The 20,390-nt window shown below is 34.4% G+C and overlaps 1 protein-coding gene across 7 annotated transcripts in view; it reads left to right on the top strand.

Annotated features, from left to right (window-relative positions):
* Dgkb (diacylglycerol kinase, beta 90kDa) overlaps positions 1 to 20,390 on the top strand; it is a 627,035-nt gene that overhangs the window by 454,112 nt on the left and 152,533 nt on the right. For all 7 annotated transcript variants that reach the window (XM_005377328.2, XM_013510618.1, XM_013510621.1 and 4 more), the window contains one exon: positions 16,880 to 16,970. In XM_005377328.2, the coding sequence (XP_005377385.1) occupies positions 16,880 to 16,970 (91 nt within the window). The remainder of the gene's footprint in view (positions 1 to 16,879; positions 16,971 to 20,390) is intronic.

The raw sequence follows: 20,390 nt of genomic DNA, 5'->3' as shown, positions 1-20,390 counted from the left end.
TGTCAGGAGTTGGGAGCTTTTTGATTGCACTCATGAAGGGTCCAAGTTGAAGGTGCGGCTACTAACTCGCACCTTGCCTCTCAGTGTAGAATTCTGGTCTCACATTGGCAACTGAAAGTTCCAACCTCAAAATGGTCACATAACACTCTAGGACATCTTATTAAATAAAAATAGACACAAGGCTCCCCCCACCATTACAAAAGGCCAAGAGAAGGAATCCCACCTTATTCTTAGAAGGAAATGTAGAAACATTTGTCAAGTTGTACGGATGGCATAATCAAGAAATGTGATAATAACGATTTGAACTAAAATACTAGATGTTGATTTGGATGAAACTAAATGTGCAAATTTAATGGAACTAACTGGATAAATTCTTCTGAAACTAACATGTTTGAAAAGTATATCCATTTATATGTTCTCTAGGAAAGTACAACAGCCCTCTGTCTTGATTACTATACTCTCATTACTGAGACAAAATACCCCATGCCCAGAATTAAGGAAGGAAAGGTGTATTTAGCTCACAGTTTGTGGAGGTTTCAGTCCATACACAGCTGGCACAAAGGCAGAGTGGCACATGATAGAGGATAATAGTTCATGGCGATGGCAAACAGCAAAAGCAGCAAGAGTAAAAAGGGAGGAACAGCAACAAGCCTTTTTCCTGCCCTTATATTGTATGCAGGCTGCTTGCCCCAGGGTGGGTGTGGCACTCACACCCCAAATCCCAGCATTGGACCATGAATCAATCAAAAACTCTAGAAGCCTGCCCCATGACTGCATGAGGCTTTGGAGAAACATCTGGACACAAAACATGACACCTTCTAAAACAACATAGGTAAGAATAATAGATTGATCAATAAACATAATTTATATTTAGCATGTACTAATTGCTCTAAGAAATCACCATTTTCTATAAAACTTCCTGTTGCACATGGCTATTGTAATGGTAAAGATACCACAAAACAAGCAGAAGGCTAAGTCACAAGGATACAGATACTTGTGATAGCAGGTCTTCTTGACCCATCTATTTGTTATGATAAATTCATATTACAAGCTCTGTTGCAAACTGGACTTTGCTTCATGAATCATTTTTTAAAAATATTCTACAAACTGTAACAGAATAATGTAAGTAATTATGGGAGTATATTCTTTCCTAGAGGAAATCTTTTAACTAAACTTTAAGTTCAAATGTAGGGGGCTGGGGATTTAGCTCAGCGGCAAAAGCGCCTGCCTGGCAAGCGCAAGGTCGTGAGTTCAGTTCCCGGTACCGGAGAAAAACAAAAACAAAAACAAAACAAAAAAAAAAAAGTTCAAATGTAATATTTAGCTTTTACTTTCATCCAGCTCTATAATAATTTCTTATTTTAAAATATGCCTGATACTAACATTATATCCATAAAATCCCACTCTCAGTTCATATTATCTGGGGAAGTGGTAAGAGATTAGATTTAGTTTCAGTTTTATAGAACAAATTGTTTGACATCTATTAAGATAAATAAAAGAGGAAAAAGGGCAAATATGATAAAATATATTGTAATATACATAAACAAATATTCATCTCCCAATTGACAAATTAAGTTCTTATAGGTCAGTTGCTAACATATTTGGGATATAGCACTGTAAATTTGCCTGAGGCAAAAGTATGTACTAACTGGTTTCTAAATGTTAAAATTTACTCATAAATTTAAGTAACACTAATTTTGTAAATTCTTGTTAGCACAGAATAACAGTCTCTGAATACAGCTCTATGTATCATTTTCACATATACTTGTTAAATGGTAAAATTTGTCTTCAGTTTTAAATGAGTCATCATTTAGTTTCACGTGAATTTCATGTAGATACATGAAAATACAGTTTCACAATTTCATTTATGATTTTACATGGTAAATTCTGGTATCAAATCATTTTGAATAACAAAAATAATCCTCATCCCCCATCTCTCATATGTGACATATATTGCCTGAGATCTTTTCTAATTCCCAAGTTTGCTAAGTCTGAACTTTTGACCTAGATGTAAATAGTCACGGGCACCGGGAATAAAATTCAAGGTTGCAAAACTCCTGAAATTTGAGGCTTAAACCTGGACAAATATGTTATGTGCAAACTTCGGGGAAGAAGGTTTATAACTCTCATCAAATTATCCTTGTATGCACGATCCACAAAAAATAAAAATTACTGCCCTAAGTATCGCCCCATGTAATTCATACGGCTATTTTGTAGCCTTATTGGCTCTGATAACTGGATTTACTTTTAGTGCCTTCCAATTTTATTTTTTACAAAAGTGAGATAAAAGACGTTTTAGCACTTCAGTAGGATCCCTGCATGCACGGAAAGAGGTGGAGGCTGAGCTCAGCTGGGAACCGTATGGCACCGAGGCTGCCTCAAGTGATAATAGAAACCCCGCACTTCAACTTCCCTGTGACGTCACTTCCTTGCTTTTGTATTATTTGTGAATAGCTGGCAATATAATCATGAATAACCACAGGGATAGTACAGTATATATTCTATACAAGCATATAGAAAATAATGAACATTTTGTCAAGTTCACAGACTTGAATATTTTGGGAAATAGGATTTGAACTTACTGTGGGTTACGGGCTGTTCCTTCTCCCTTTACCTCCATTCTTATTTCAACTGTGGATTTCACCCCAATAAAGAGGGAGCAATGTGTAAAGCTGAAGGTTATGGATGACTGGAAGAAAAAAAAAAAAAAAACACTCAGAAGATACAGGTAAATTGAATCTTACAAGACAATAGTCGAACCAAATACTGTGTCTGGTAAAAATTCTACCCAATTTAGATTTGCCTTTCTTATCCACTGGGGAAAAAATCTGCAGGAGTTCCTGCTCTAAAAGCAGGATTCCAAGATAAAAAGAATTTATTTCCATCATTATCCTCCAAAGACTGAGTACTTATGAGTACAAAGCACTGAGCAAAAGATAAAAATTTCACTGGCAAGGACAGCCCCTACCCTCAAGATGTTGACTGTCTGAAAGGTGATATAACACCATAAATGATCATAATATTTGAAAGTGATAAGTTTCAAAAAAATAACGTAGAGATTTAATGTTTACAGCCAGTGTCAAAAAGTGCCATTACAACTACCGAATATATTCATTTATGTGACACATTTGCAGATGGTGACCTTCTATATGATAATACTGGTACATTTCCTCAGAAAATTCTGTTTTTCTGAGGTCTGTTGCTCCATGACTTTTGGTTCTTGAGATTTATGCTCTCTGTGCAGTCTGGGCCTAAGCTTCATTAGCACCTGATTTACCATGAGTGCAGATGGTTATTGGAAATAAAAAGTCAGCCATTTCCTATGATTAAATCTCTCATGGGCGGCATCTCCCTCTTAGCTATTTCCTTACTATTGCATATGATTCATTCGCAAGCAGAACAGTGATTATTACATGATTGTTAAATCTAAAGTGGAAAGGAAAGTAGAATATTAGAAAAGTCTCGTAGCTTATTAATATATATTATGTGCTACAATGAAAATGATTTTACATAAGTATTAGCACGATGATAGATTTATGGATGGTGAGAGAAAATTACTCTATTGTGATGACTAAATGTAACAAAAAGAATTCAGAATTTTTCTTTGCTTTCTTTGTTTCTTTTTTCTTCCTACTTGCCTTGTTTTCAAAGGTTATTACTTAAACAAATAACCCCCCAAATATCCCCTCATCTGGTCACTTGGCAGTGCTTCTAGGCTCTCATTTTATTGTAAGTCTGATAAGTACAAAAGGGGAATTTGAGAGCTGATAATTGCTGCCTCCACTTTTTTAGAGTTGAGCAGAAAGCAAGGTTTTGTTTCCAACAGAAATATTATAGTACTTTGTTTTGAATTAGAAAGAATTGACAGATTTTTTTCACTTCCCCCTGTTACATGAATTAACAATTTGAGAAATCTCACCGTGATTTACATATTTGCACACTCTTTATGTTATACGGAATTAATAAAGTTGATGGCCACATAGCACAAAGTCAATCTATAAAATATAAACTTGTTGCTTTTGCCTGGTTAACTTACTATTTTTAACATGCTATCATGTTCTATGTAAGAGGGCGATTGTTCCAGTAAAAAACAAATAACAACCACAATGCCAAAGCTCATTTCTCTCTAATTTATTTCCATTATGAGATTTATTTAGGTTACTTAGTTTCACATCTGAGAGCAGGTTTAATAATGAAATTCAAGAGTGGCCTCTGTTGATTTTTAAGAGCATGTTTTGCTGCCCTTTCTGGAATGTTCATCCAGCAAATAATCACTTCATAAAAAGAAGACACACACAAAGAAATATAAAATTTTCTATGTACCTTGTCTTACAAGTATTGCCTCAAAGGATGTCTTTCCTAAGACAAAATGCTACACAGCTAAGTGCTGGCCCTGAACGGCTGGCATGGTCCCACTGAACCAACACTTTCCAAGCCTGGCAGCCCTCTTTCCAGTGGGGTTTGGAGTCTGCTTGTTTCTCACAGTGGGTCTTTGTGATTACAATCACCTGGGACACAGAGAGGAGGTGTGCTCCTTTTCACATGGCTATAAACTCTCGTGAACTTGTTTTACCTTTTTTGAGTACAGTAGCATAACAATTTTAAGCACTCATGTAGTCGAGGAATGATCTCTTTCCCAATCTACTATAAGGCAGAGACTATAGACACAGTCTAGGGAAGCTTTTGCTGACATTTGTATGTGTTATGCTTAGCACTCTAGTACATAAAAAGAGCTTGTGCCGTTTGTCTGTACCACACTGCACACCACACCACAATATGCAAAGAGATAAAAAATAATCTCTTTGGAGATGTTATGGTTGATACATTGTGTCACCTTGGGGAGTCTAGAGATTTGGCTAAGTGACTCAGCAGTTCTGCATCTTGGGGTGGAAAGAACATGCCCTTACCCTTTCTAGGATGTTGTTCATTGGGTCAGTTTGAGAAGTTTAGAAGGTCAGCTGTGTGACTCAGCAGGGAGCCAGAGTGCTTACTTTGTGTTCATCCTGAGCCTGTGCAAGAGGAGGGCATGGAGGTTATGTCAGTGCTACACACCCCTTGGTAGTGGTAGCCTGCTTTCAATATAAGAGAGGAAAAGAGGCTTGTTCTCACCCCGTTTTTGCTCTTGTTGTTTTTACTGTTTTCCGCTGCCATGAACTGTTACCCTCTGCCATGTGCCACCCTGCCTTGGAGCCAGCCAAGTATGTACTGAAACCTCCACAAACTGAGCTAAATAAACCTCTCCTTCCTTCATTTTGGGCGTTGGGTATTTTGTCTCAGCAATGAGAGAAAAGTAACCAAAACAGGAGATATGCACTAAGCAGCATGATCAAAGCAGCAATACTTCAGCTCTCATAGTTCTGTGGATGAGCTGAAAGGACTATATTCTGGAGACCACATGACATTGCTTCTGCTCCCTTCCACATCAAAGCAAATCACAAGCCTATTCTCGATTCGAGGTGCTGGAGAAAGAGCCTTACCAGAGGAAGGGAGAAGCAGGCACACAGGAATGGGAAGGAATTTAAGCCCATGAAGTATTGTTCTGTTGAACTTAATAATGATTAAGTACAGATGATATTTTATTACAATCCTAGAAATCAATGCAAACATCTTACTATTGTCTTAACATAGAAAAAAAAAGGATAATTTGGCAATAAAGATAGTTGTTAAGGATCACTTAACAATAAAGATAAGGTTCACTCCAGGAATTGGTTGAATTTACTATTTTAGGTTTTATGAATTTGGAGAGGGTGAACTATTGTATGTCCAGTCTGTAGTAAGAATGACAGGCAGAGCCATCTCTGGTGGTGCACACCTGTCACCTCCACTCCTCAGTAGGCTCATGCAGTAAGATCTCAAATTCGAAGACAGCCTGAGCAATTTAGAAAGATCTCTCAAATTTTAATACAATATAATTAATTTAATTTAATTCAACTTAGGTATGCACCACAGTGGTAGAGCTCTATTACTAGCATTTATGAGACCTTGGGTTCAATGCCCAGTAAGGCAGTCAATCAATCAATCAATCAATCAGTCAATCAGTGGAATGAGAAGGGGTGGAAAGAATGGATCATTAATTCTGAGGGATAATCAGCAATCTATTCTAATATTTAGATAAATAATGACTAGGACAATATGAGGGAATTTTTAATTTTTATTCTTATGTGTGTCAAATAATTATGTTCCAAATATTTGGTGAAATAGTTGAATAGGAAAGAAAGGTTCTGCTGACATATTTTATGTGGCTCTCTGAATTCATCATAATACATTATTACAAGATGTAGGGACACTAGAAATATTACATAAGATTTATTTTGTGAGTATTTGACCACCCTGTAAGAAGAGCCTCTAGGAGATTTTGCTTTTTTATTGATAGGTACAAAATGAAAGAGGATATTCTCGCTAATCTTAGCAATCTGTTCAGAACAGGAAGCACCTTTAGAGGAATCATAAGCCTAAATGATTGACCATAAATATGTAACAATATTCAGAATGTGCAGTACTACTTTCATGGGCTAGGGTCTCACTCTGTTCTGTCTCAGTGGAAAAATACAGATGTCGTTTTATGTTGACTCCTGGGAATCCCTACAACACACTGCCATTGTTTCACTGAAGGAAAAAAATGATGGTTTGTTGATGCTGATGGTAGTGCATATTGAAATTAGCTTTATCATACAAAATTATTTCCTGTTGCAGTTCATCTCCATTTATTATCTGCTTATATGGGCCTAATTTTAATCAAGAGAAAATAACAAATGGGCTAGGTATATTTTTAAAATAAAAATTGTAGAAAATATCACAGAGAAAAGAAGAAATGTTCCCTCCACTTCTATCTTAGAATTCTCTTACAAGTACTTGAATGTACTGGGACATTGATTAATTCCTAAATGATAATGCCTACATTTGTCAATTAGTTTCTGTACAAGGAAACCTGAATATTTTATATAAATTACAGCATCATGACTGGAAACAAAAACAAATCATGATATTTCTGGGAGTCATCTGGGTCTCTGAAGATGTAAATCAGTGACAAAAAATGTAATCTAAATAATAATGGGTCTACTGATTCATGTGTTCAGCTATGTAATCATTCAATTTGATTAAAAATATCAATATTTTCAATATAACTCAAGTAGTGTGATTTCTACTCCTTATCATTTTTGCAAGATAATATTTGTGCAGCAATAGTAACATTGGAAAAAAAGAGAACTGTCCATTTTTTTTAACTGTAATATAAGAGAAGCTTTGGGTGAACTGCATTTTCAAAATGGGAGATTTTGCTTCTTGTTACAGAATTACAAAAAGACTGCTGATGTGTGAAGAAAAACAAAAGGTAAAAACAATTAATTAATGTTCAGAGAAGAAAAACAAGTTTTATTGGAAGTATTTTTTAAGTTGTGAAACTGTGATAGTCTTCACAGAATATAGGTAAGGGAAACAATGTGTGAAGAAGCTAGAGAGATGTAGTTTTTTCTTAACTTTTGTAAGTTGCTCAAAATATAGTATCTAAAACATGATCAAGAGAATCAGATAAAAATGTAGAATGCTATAGTATGGTTAAATGACATATATTACTGGCTTAAAATTATACTGCAACACCAAGGATAATAAAAAAGTATTAATTGGCCTCTCAGTGATAAATAATTTATAGAAATTATACTTATATATTATATATATATTATATGAATATATATAGAGAGGGAAGGAGATTCTTTTCCTCATCTTGAACCCTTTCAAAACTGCTTTGCCTAGTGATACTGGGTGTTACACATATTTGAATATACAAAGCAAATGTTATTAAACAGTTTATTTATTTTAATAATTTTAAATAACTTCCAATATTTGTTGGATATACAAAGTTACCAATGAATTTATATCATACTTGTAAACAGTTGTCTATGTATTAGGAAAGAAAATCTAAGTTGTCTTCACTGTAAGTCTACTGAAACATCTACATTTAATTAACTCTCTGGAAACTTAGTAGGCACTCCTTCAGTATGTGCTCAACCACATAAAATCGAAAAGTGTACTGTAGACTGTATTCTTTTTTTGTTTTTTTTTGTTTTGTTTTTTTCCTGTACCGGGAATTGAACTCACTACCTCGTGCTTACCAGGCAAGTGCTGTGCCGCTAAGCTAAATCCCCAGCCCCTGTAGACTGTATTTTTATACTTGATGACAGTGCATTCACTAAAGAGGACAGGGAGAGAAAGATTAAGGAGAGAGAGAGAAAGATAGAGGTTCAAGAATTTTAATGGGTAAGTGGTGGAGAGAAGGCTGCAGCAAACAGTTTTTTCACAATCTACTTCATAATCTCTCAACTGCTATTACCCAGCTCCCTGTCAATTAGGAAGTCTACCTGGGCTTTCCAGCAGACCTACTAGTAGGCAATATCTTTGTAATGTGGTCACACATGGTCCAAAACTTCACTCTCATTTCGTAAATGCACAGGCATAATTGAATCCTGGCACACAAATGTGTTAAGGCTATTATTCACTTGTTCAATTTTACCAGTTAGAAAATTTATATACCATTTAAGGTGGAGAATGGGTGGTGACCGTTTATTTGCAAGGATTTAAACGCATAATTCAAATTTACATTCATGATAGCTAAAGCCATAGAAAGCCAAATTAACTTCCATATCGCTTGGTGACCACGGACTTAGAGCAAAAGAAGGAGGATGGGTAAAGAAACTCTACAGTCTTTGTTTTGCAAAGCCTGATCCACTCCCTTCCTTAAGGGAATCTTTGTGTTCCCTTCTGTTGTGCACACATCATGTTCTGTGCAGTTTTTTCTAGTGCCTTTAGTCATTCATAAAAGTAAGGGTTGCTTCAGGCAGAGACTTTGTGGAGTCTGTGTGTACATGTATGTCCAATCTCTTCACATCTGGAGTAGCTGCTAAGAATGTTAAACAAGTGAATTTCTATTTCACCAGACAGTGGAGAGTGTTAACTTCCCCTGATATCCAGGGTCAAGCCAGAAACGTGCCGATTTCCATATTAATAGCACCCTCTATTTTTTGTTTTTGAGCATACGAAGGAAAATTTGTTTTCATGGTGGACAATTTCTATTGATGAATATCATATTCCACTTAAATAAACTTTACATGCTTTATATGAGAATACAATGCCTTATTGCATTTGAAAATTTCAGTTAGACTCTATTTTTCTATTTATATTACTGAGAAATAGCATGTCTGAAATACATCTGCAGAAAATCTCAGACAACATAGCATATCTTACTGTCTCAAATATCACCAAGTGACTCTCTGTTTGAATTTTTGAATACAAGCTTGGGCAGGTAAGTGGTATGAATGTCCTAGCTGTGTACTAGTCTCCACAGACTTTGCTGACACCTGTAAAACCATCAGACACAAATTGGGGGCAAATCAAAAGGAACTGTCTTGTTGTCTGGATTATTTCAACCATATACATGTATAAATAATTCTTAAAAAATTTGGAGGGACAGAAAGTCATAGGGGAAAAGCAGTGATACATCCATATCCACTTACAAGGTTAGCACCAAAGAATTGCATTTGCTGGACCGAAATTCCCCATTTTCTCTGACTCTTTAATTTCAGCCAATACTTAAATTCCACATTTAGAAAAATAGTACTGCATGACAACTACAATGCTTCTTTTAGGTTTTCAAATACATCTTATTGGTTATATATGTCTATAACATCACCCGATTGTCTTCCAAACTATGATGGATTCAGTTGTGAGTGTGATTTTTGGCTGCAAGGAACAGAATGTAAAAAATAGTCAGTTTATAATTCTCAGGTGAGTAGAACTCTAGAAACTGGTTCAGAGTGGCTGATTAAGCAGTTTGAATCTACGTTATAGTCTCTGGGTTTCCCTTGCCTTTTTCTCCATGGTGACAAGATGGCTATTCCATGATCTTCCTGGATAACACAGAGGCAGGCGAGGAGGGCGCAGCTTCCACTCTGCACACACGACCTTAGCAGAGAGCAGAGTGTTCCTAGAAGCCCACGGCAGGCTTCCCTCAGGTTTCGTTCATGAGCCCCAGGTGCCAGTCTTCGCTTGACTTGTTTTAAGAGGGGGTAGGAGAGGACCATAAATAGAAATGTGGACAAAGATGTTGTATATTAATGACCCATCTGCCCTCTAATATTTTCTGTAGGGCTTGAAAAAATATTTCAGGTGATGTTGCTGTCATCATATTCAATCAGACATTTTAGGAAAATAAACTAGAATTCCTTGAATTAGACTTTTCTACTTCCTACAAAATGTGGAGTCAAGTGCCGGCGTGGTGGTGCACGCCTGCAATCCCAGCACTTGGGAGGCTGAGAAAGGAGGATCGTTGTTAGTTTGAGACCAGCCTGGGTTACAAAGTGAGCTCAAGGCCAGCTTGAACTACATAGAGAGACCCTGTCTCAAAAAAATAAAAATAAAAAATAATTAGGCAAAGAAATGTGGAGTCACTTTTATACCACAGGGCCTCACTTAATCAGCAATAACAGCAAATACTTCTACTGAAAGTTTGTTTCATTTTCCTAGAGAAAAATGTATTATTGGGAAGCATTTTAAGAAGTAAAGATCTAAGTATTATGGAAAGATGCTCAGTCCTAAACATGTTTGGTTACTTAAAAATTTTATAGGATTAACTTTACCATTCATATAATCACAGATTTATTGCTGCCTTTAGTTTATTTGTATGCAGATCTTGGTTAGGACCCTGCAATAGGTCAACACTTGTCCTCTTAAATCCTTCCACTTACACTCTATTAATTACATCTAGCATGTAATAAAAAGGGGAGGAAAGCGATTATTTAGCAAAGAAATAATTGGTTAGTAGTAAGGTACAAAATTCTTATGCATTACAATATTCTTACATAACCAGCAATTTTTCTTTTCTAAAGAGGAATTTTTACATAATTTTAAAAACATACAAGAATAGTTGATCATTTGTGGCACATTTTTCACATTCTTATCTATACATGAGAAAGTTTTTCTTAGTCTTATAAAAGTAATTCAGGTTAAAAATTGTATTTTTAGAATATTTATCATTTTTTTCCAAACTAAGATAGAGTGTTATATGATTCTGGGAAGTTTCTATAGCTTGTTTCATTGTCTCCCTGGGACTTAACAAGCATATCTTATGAATGAGCATTAGATACAAGCATTTTTATATGTCAGTTTTTTAAAAAATACATACCTCTACCTCTTGTCTGAAAATGTGAAAAAATGTTTGCTCTCCTTGGTGTGAATATAAAGCATCTCCACTACAGTCATGAGAGCAATATTTCTTCTTTATGAAATAACATTATCAACATTATTCTCTTACTATGGAAGACAAAAAATAACACGCATGACTTTGAGAGTTTAAAAAAATGGAATCCTTTATATAATCTATAATGATATAAAGCATGAGGTCACTTTCACCATGAGAGTAGATATATTCGTGTGGTCAGTTATCACTATCAAATTGTCATCTCAAGTACCTGCAAACAAATGTATAACATTGGTATACTTAAATGTTCCATACTATAATTTCTAGAAAGTGAAGTTTCCATTTATTGTGTCACTACATACTTTGAAAACTTTTTTTATAACTATTCTTTGGACAATACAGAATTTCAGACAAGGTGATAGGAAATTAAGAGTGGTTGTTGTTTTACATATTGTTATCTTCAAATTGGTTACTCAGATAAACAAATACAGGCATGTAAGATTGATCAAACAATTAAACATCAACTGTTCCTTTCCATAAAGCAATAGAAAGCAGTACAATTCTGTATTCTTTTTATGTCGTTTTGTTTATGTCTTTGTGTTTGTTAATTTGTTTTTGTTCTTTTGTCTTTAGAATAAAAAAACTAAATCATAAAGAAGTTAACAAGGGATTGAGGAGTGATATGAAAGAAGCTTTGGGTAAAATTCATCAGCACTTCCTTATGAGGAAAATTTTAATCTTGATAATTTTTTTGACAAATAACTATTTTGTTAAATTTGAGAAAAATAACTATGGTGAATTTGCAGCTGCAGGTGAAAAGAAAAACAAAATTGCTGATTTCACTTGATTTGGGTCAGGACTCAGATCCTACAAGGACCTCTTACTATGATCATTAGCAATGCAGGAGCCTCGAGGAAGTGACAAAAGATAAAGCGCAGTGTACTTTGTCACTGCCCCTGCACTGGCTGATGGGCATTGCCTGCCCAGGCCCTGCTGCCCGGCCCACATTGTGGACTATGGAGACCCTGTGAGTGCCTTCAAACACTGCTCCTTCGCCGAGGAAATTAGGTCCCCTTGAGTCTCTTCCTTCTGACTTGTGGTATATTTCTAAAATAAATACCTCAACTCCACTAAGGAATAAATGAGAGACACTACAACCAATGTTTAGGATAATATTTCTTGCCAGTGAAGGACTGCTAAAACTGAGCTGATTTTATGGCATAAATATATCACTTTAAACACTCAAATCGCTACTCCACATCAACAGACAGGCATGTCCCATCGCCAATATTATTTGACGGCTCCAAATTCCTTCTGTACTTCAGAAGTGTAAGACTGAACATTACTATTACAGAAATTGAGTTACTGAAGACTTTTTGTCTTTCATGAGATAATTATGTTTTGATTTGAAATTAATGTTAAGGGCCAGGGATATAGCTCAATAGTATAAGTGCTTGCCTGGCAAGCCTAGGGTCATGAGTTTGATTCCTGGTACCCCCCCCACAAAAAAAAGAAAGAAAGAAATTAATGTTAAAATACTTCAGTAAGAGGAAAACAGTCAAAGAAAACTGATGAAAAAGATGAGATTTGAGTTCACTGTTGGTAAGTGAAAAACTTACTAGCTTTAAATCCATTTTAACTAAGCTACTTTGGATATTATATTTGCTTTCATTGAAAAGCAAGTTTTAAAAGGAATTTATGTTTTTATCTGTTTGACCGTGATAGCTACCCAATGTAGAATCACTTAGTTAAGGATGCTTGGAAAGAGATTCAAGTATTTATAGAAAACTTTTCAGTTTCTGTACATATTACATAATCTGCCCATATCTTGTACACCCACACTAAACACATACAACATAATAAAAAGTGCATCTGCAAGATAAAAAGGTGACCTTTAAGAGTAATTTCATTAAATCAAAACTTTCCATGTATTTATGACTTTAAGCTTTCCAGGTAAGATAAATGAGGTAATTTCATGCCTCTCTTTATAGTAGATCTTTTTTTAGAAATGAGATTCACACCCAGTTAGGTTCTTTTGTATTCTTGTTGGAAAATGCACTGGTACTTCACTTTTATTTGTTGACTTTATGTTTGTGGCATTAACATTAGCAGATGAAAGCCAAAGCATAAAACATACACTAGGAAGAAATACTCCAAAAAATACCTTGTTAGAACTACATTAATTATTTGAAAGTTAGAAACTTGTAGAACTAAATAGTAGCTACATTTCATGTTGACCCAAGTGATTTTGGTTGAACAAATCTGTGACACTTAAATTTCTCTGACGATACATGAAGTTAAATCACTGTCATTAAAAACAGTGTCAGCTACATGGGAACTAACTGACTGAACTTTACCTGAACATCTGGTAGCCAACAGTGTTGAATATGAAACTCAAATCCAGAGATTTGCAATTAAATTAATTGAAGTGGGATTTTAAAAATTAAAATGAAATTATAATTATATGAATAACTTTTTGTGGAGTTTTAAGGTCATTTGTTATCTTACTTGAAGTCACAAAACCTGTTCAAGAATACAATAAATATGAGTTTGGTGTGTCCATTTCACCATGGGTTAATGTCCAGTTACCACATTCTTATTCTCCAAAGCTAAGAGTTTTTTTTTACAAATTTGAGTTTGAATTATTTGGATCATTTTCTAATGTAAGCCATAAAAACAGATAGCATGCATGCTTCAATGTGCTTTTTTGCATTTCTACAACCTAAAGACCAGTTTGATTTAAAAAATAAAATTTAACAGCCTTTAATTCGTCATGTGGAATCTGATTCTATGTGCTCTTTATTACCTCCATATATTTATCTAAGTGAAACATAAAATGGTTGTAATAATGGAGAATTTAAAGTAGCTTTTGCACATGAGCAGTAATGCTAACTAATATGGTGAATAAAAGCTGAATGTAAATTCTCAGAATTTCCATTTCTTGTGATGTATTTGGTAAAGGGAATATACCTTGGTTACCTGAAACAAGTTTTGCAGTATCCTAATTAAACTCTGATGAACTTTGATCAGCAGAATGGAAAAAATAGGATTCATTTGCTTGGAATACAAAATGTCATCTATTTAAGTTTGAAATTGTAGTACAGTACACAGTTGACCATAGACCTTGTCAAAATAAAAACCCATCACCTTTTTTAGGCTGTAATAACCCTCTGATATTCCCACCCATGCATTCAGAGGTAATTTAGATGTGGCATAAATAAGCATAATCAAATAGCTATTCCTACCAATTCTACTTCATTGAAGTCTGTTGAATAGAGTTTCCCTTTTCTCTTTCCCTTGCCTCTTGGTTTAGGCCTTCAGTTATATTTCATTTGGACAATTCTAATAGACACATATCTGTCAACCACACCAGCATTTAAATTTTCCAGGTTACTTTTTCATTTCTGCTATACTTATTTGCCCATAAAACAAAGCTAGTCAAGTCACTGCACTGCTGCTAGATTTCTGTCAGCCTCTTGTAATCTGAGATTAAACCCAAACCTTATCACTTGACATACAATGTTGTGAAACAGACTTTACAACGCTTGTTAGTTCATACTCACCGTATTCTTACATCATACTAAACTGCTATAAAATCTCAAAACTTGTCTGTCTCTTCCTTATTCTCTCTTCGCCCACTACTACTTGTCCATTAAAATCTCACTTTCTCTTTCAAAGCCTTTTGGATTTCCCAAAGCACACTCAGTGGAATCATTGGTCTATGTTGCCACAATACATTACTAACATTTTCATTTAGGAAATTAACTGTTGATGATTATTTAATTCACTTGTAATCTTACAAAAATCATTTTTCCTTGGAATTAAAAGCAATTGAATTTGTATTTGTATCTTTAAATCTTTACATGTTCACATGTAGAAGGGAATGTTCTCATTAGTATTTTAGAATGGGTGAACAACTAAATGAATTACTGAATGAAGGAATGAGTGAGTGAGTGAATGAAAGCAGGAAAGTCTGGAGGAAAAGCTAACACAAAAATATTGCAGCTACTGATCATGGAAAAATAATCCCAGGCACTCTTCCACTAATCATGTCTTGATAACACCTCATTCAGATTAGTATTCTCTTCTTGACATGCAAGATTACATAATTTTTTAAAAAATGAGAATGAATAGTAATATATTTTTAATTTTACATAACTTCAACCAATGGGTGTATTTATAAAAGCGTATCTTTTACATATTAGATAGTTGCATTAAGTTAGTACGGAATTGTATATACATACAGACACATAGATCCGGTCAATAAATGTCTACCTTTGTTCCATCTAACTATGTATTTTTATTTATATCATCTCACATATGTGACATCAGGCCATACAATAAGAAAACTATTCTCTGGAAAAGATTTAGAATTCATGGCTATAGAATCCAATGTAACCTGAAACCTATACTAATCTTCAAATCACTAGCCTGAATATGGCTAATAAAAGAAGGGTTTGTGAAAATTTTGTAAACAAATGAAACCATGTGTGAGCCCAGACATCAATGAATATATCTAGATAGATAATGTAAGGTTATTTTTATTTTTCATAATTTAGTATCCCAGAATTCTTTCCCATAATATAGTAATTAGCACTGTGTTAGGTTTCATGTCTTTTTCCAAACCAATAATAAGTTTGAATTAAGTAGTAACACCTTTGCAATAAGTCTTTTTTAGTGGTCAAAATGCTTTGATCCTAATGTAAGAGGCAGACATCAATATTTGTCAGTCAAACTGAAAATTTTAAAGCGTTTGTAACAAAAAATCTGTTTTGCCTTTTTTGTGTGAAAATTGTCATTTTACTTGTATTTCCTTTCATTTGAGGCATGATTCTCTATTGGAAATATGCAAAATTAAAAACGGAATATTTCATAAAGATACATGTTTAGTTCATTAGTATATAACACAAAAATCGAGTCAACCTTCATAAAGTTGCAGTAGAATGGTTATAAATTTAATTAGCTAGTACAAAAGGCCTAATTTATCATTGTTGATCCATGGAAGAAAAATTTCTAATATTATTTTAAGATTAAATACTAAAATCTTTTAAGCTATATTTTATTTGCAATTTATGTTATACTGATATTATGAGTTCCTTTGTTCTTTCATAGTATAACATAATTTCCTGCTATTGTTAACACAAGAGAGCATACTATCTTTTTAAAAATTAATGATTATCCCAAAGTCATACATTTTAGCCTTACAGATAACCTCTATTTCTTTATTTTCAATATGTTAGTCAATCGTGCCTATTTATAATAAATACATAGCCATGAACAAGCAGTTAGCATATTTAAACTTTGTGTCATTTTTCCCCGTTAAAATCTCAGAATTTTTTTTTCCTCATGACTACAGAGAGGCTGGCTCTAACATCAGGTTACCTAGCACAGAATCATAAGCACCAAAAGCATTTTTAAAAATCTAATCAACCAATAGATAAAAAAAATCAAAGGTATACTGGAATCTGTCAAATCAACACCTTCTTGTAATGGCGTCAGGGGCTATCATACAATTTGACACCAACATTTAAACTTTGAAAATTATGTGATCATCCATTACATTTTGGATGTCACATCACCTCAAACCTTTTCTATTCCTTACAATGTAAGACAGGCTGAGGTCACTGTAAAAAAATTAATCCCTTTTGTTATAGATAATTGCCTAAGCTGCATCTTCCTTTCCTTTTTCAGAATGAAGAACAAATTTTGGTATTTTGAGTTTGGCACATCTGAAACTTTCTCAGCCACCTGCAAGAAGCTACATGAATCTGTAGAAATAGAAGTAAGAAAAATGAATTCACTTTTGTAAAAATAGAAAATGGCTTGTGTTTGGTTGTTAATATGTTTATGGCATAGACCTTGCAATGAAATATATTTTCATCAAGTAAATCTAAGATTCTCAGATGCTTTTCTGTCACTCATAAGGCATGTAGTCATCTCAGAAATATTAGTGTAAAGTTTAGTATGGGTATGAGTTATTTTAATATAGTGTAAAAAATGAGAAGTGGAATACAACTTCGAGAGGCAGTGGAGAAGTTGGTGGGCATAGCGTGGGGAGAAAGATGTAAGATAAAGAAAGTAGTTGATGAAAATGAAAAGAGTTGCAAGACATAAAGAAACTTACTATTCCCAAGTCTCAATATCTCATAACCTTTAAAACATAGTTCACTAGAACTGTACTTACTTTCATGAATAATTGCTAAAAAATGTATTTCCCCATTCCATTCCCATTCATTAACTAGGTTTTCTCAGTTCCTAAAGTTGCCATTTCCCTGTTACAAATATAGGAAGTGAAAATGCCAAGAAAGAGAGCAAAGATAATAAGAAAAGACTTACTTTGAAAAGACTTGGAGCAAATAGGTCTACCAAAAATAGACAGATGCTCTAGGAGTCCAAATTTTGGAGACATATTGTAAAAGAAAATGACATATTGAAATTTTAAAGATTAAAGGAAAAGATAATGTTATATTTGATAGATGGTAAAGACAAAAACAAAGGAACAGAATTAGGAAACATGACTACGTAATGATGTGAATTACTCAGTGATATGAATTGAGAAATGCTGAGTCGACACTTTTCACTTTATAAAAATAAATGCATAAGTAGCCTCTTGATACCCATGTTGCTAGTGGCATGTATTCAAGTTATAATTTGGTAAACAGAAGAAGTTATGAGCTACAGAAATATAGAATGACCTACTGGACTCTGTCATGTTAACTTTCTATTTGACAAGACAGTATTCAAAATGATACTAACCCCAGTATGATGGTGTTGTACTACTTTTCTCATCATGATTAAAAAAATAAATTAAGTACTAGAAATAGGCCAGGTGGTAATGGCATGGGGAAAGCTCTTTGTGAGTAGAGTAGACCATATTATTGGTGAGGAATATGATCACAGAAGATAAAGGATTTGGACTCAAGATGGATTTACTGAGATTGCTATTCATGACCACATATCTGTGAGTGTTCATTACATATATATAGACTGTCTTGGTTACTTTTATCTTGTTGCTGGGACAAAAATACCTGACACCCAAAATTAAGGAAGGAAAGGTTTATTTTGCTTACAGTTTGTGGAGGTTTCAGTCCGTACTTGGCAAGTTACAAGGCAGAGTGGCACACGGCAGAGGGCTACAGCTCATGGCAGCAGAACACAGCAAAGCAACAAGCGCACACAAGGGAGGAAATGGCCAGAAGCAGCCTCTTCCTCTCCCTTACATATGCAAACTATCTACCCCAGAGCAGGTGTAGCTCTCACACCCATAATCAATAAAACTCTAAAAGCCTGCCCCATGACCGCATGAGGCTTTGAGGGGACACACAGACACAAACCATAACATAGACCATGAATAACAATGTTACTAGCTATCCATAATATATTTAATAATATACAATATAATTATATGTGTCATTTTTATTTGAAGAGGTAGTTACATATGTGCTTTATGCATTGTTACATGTACTAACATATGCACATAAATATTTATTTTAAAACTGCAATTTCTCTTCACATTCAAAATCATTACTTTCATAAAACTGCCTTATACAGTGGATTTTGGGCATCTTTTATTCTCACAAACCTATGTCCAAAGAAAATCTGTAGCAGAAACTAAAAATTTAAAAAATAGAAGCATGGATTTGGTAGAATTCAGTTGGAGAACCTAATCCTCCCTGCCCTGTGCTCACCATAGCCTGCTCCTGACTGCAGATGAAGACCTGTTCAACTGTAAGGAAATGTATGTGTCACAAATTTTAAACTTTCCAAGAATGAAGTACATTATGGAGCTAAAGACGTTTAAATGAAAATGAATGTGGAAAACATTGATTTTTTAATGATTTTATTTTTATTTATACTGTACATGTTTGCAGTTATATAATGAAATATAATATGTATGCATAAATACATATGTATAAATACATCATAGAGAACTGCACCATGTACATGACACATTTTTGTTTCTTTATGTCACTTTTCCAGCTTCCCTCCCCTTTAAAGTTCTGAACGTGATAAAACTGAGTTGTTTTGTTCTACAGATATTTACATTTTATAGAAAGAACTATTTAGGATACTCTCCAAGAAATCTGGACAACCACAATAAAATTATTTTTCTTAGATTATTATTGCTACATGTGTTTCAATGTGGCATTCTGATTGTATTACTGGCTTGACAAATTGTAGGCACTCCCCATTATATTGCTCTATCTCTTGTTGAGATGTATGCATATGTGTGTGGACACACATGTGTGTGCGTGTGTGTGAGAGCAATGCCAAATCTGCCTCTCTGCTCACATTTTAATGAATCCAGTCTATCATATTAGCAGAATATGCCTTTCTACCCTCAAGGTTGCTTCATAATTAAATATAACAAAAACAGCAATTCGGAAATTTGATTCTGCTTGCTATTGCTTCCTATGTGGCCTAAAATTATACCAACTATGGTTTGAAAAATATATCACAGGGAACAAACCATATAAGAAACAGCAGAACCTCAAGCAATGGATATATGTTTCATTGGCAGCTTCTTCAAAAACAAGCCATTTTCAGTGTATGTTTTTATTTCACTCTCCTCTTTTATATGAAAACCTACTTCTAAAAGGGACAAATGTCGGGAATGATATAAATATGATGGGATAGTGGTTGATAATAATATTAATAGCTAAGATTTCTCTATCTTAACTGTGATTTACACTTAGTGCTGAGCATTGCACAAGCATGATCTGCATAAGTCTTCATCAAAACGCTGAATTCGAGAGGCACTATCATGTGTTCAGTGCTGAGCTCGCTGTATTCTTTAAACATTTAGAGAAATAAGAATTATGTTAGTGCAATGTTTAAATCTAAGGTAACAAATACATTGGGGAAAAAATAAAAATAAAATATAGATAGATTCCTGAATCCCTGTGACAGACAAAAGAAATGAGAGAATCAGAAAGCCTATTTTCCAGGACTGCAGCCTTTTGGTTGTTGGTGACTCTAGAAGTATGTTGCATTGCTTGGCTCTTGTTGCTTGCATAAAATAACTGACAGCCACAACTTAAACGAAAAGCTCTATTTGACTCCTGGTTTTAGAGGTTTTAGTCCATTGTTTGCTGGTCCCAAAGCAAACACATCAGAGCATAAAGACCCGGTGGACTAAAGCTACTGAGCTCCTGGCATCCAAAAAGCAGAGAGACAGATATGAGCCAGAGATAGGGAAAAC

This window comes from Chinchilla lanigera, unplaced genomic scaffold (assembly GCF_000276665.1).
Source record: "Chinchilla lanigera isolate Chin_1 unplaced genomic scaffold, ChiLan1.0 scaffold00009, whole genome shotgun sequence".
In the NCBI taxonomy this organism is placed as follows: Eukaryota; Metazoa; Chordata; class Mammalia; order Rodentia; family Chinchillidae; genus Chinchilla; species Chinchilla lanigera.
The sequence above is the reverse complement of the archived record's forward strand: the minus strand, read 5'-3'. Positions and strand labels throughout refer to the sequence as shown.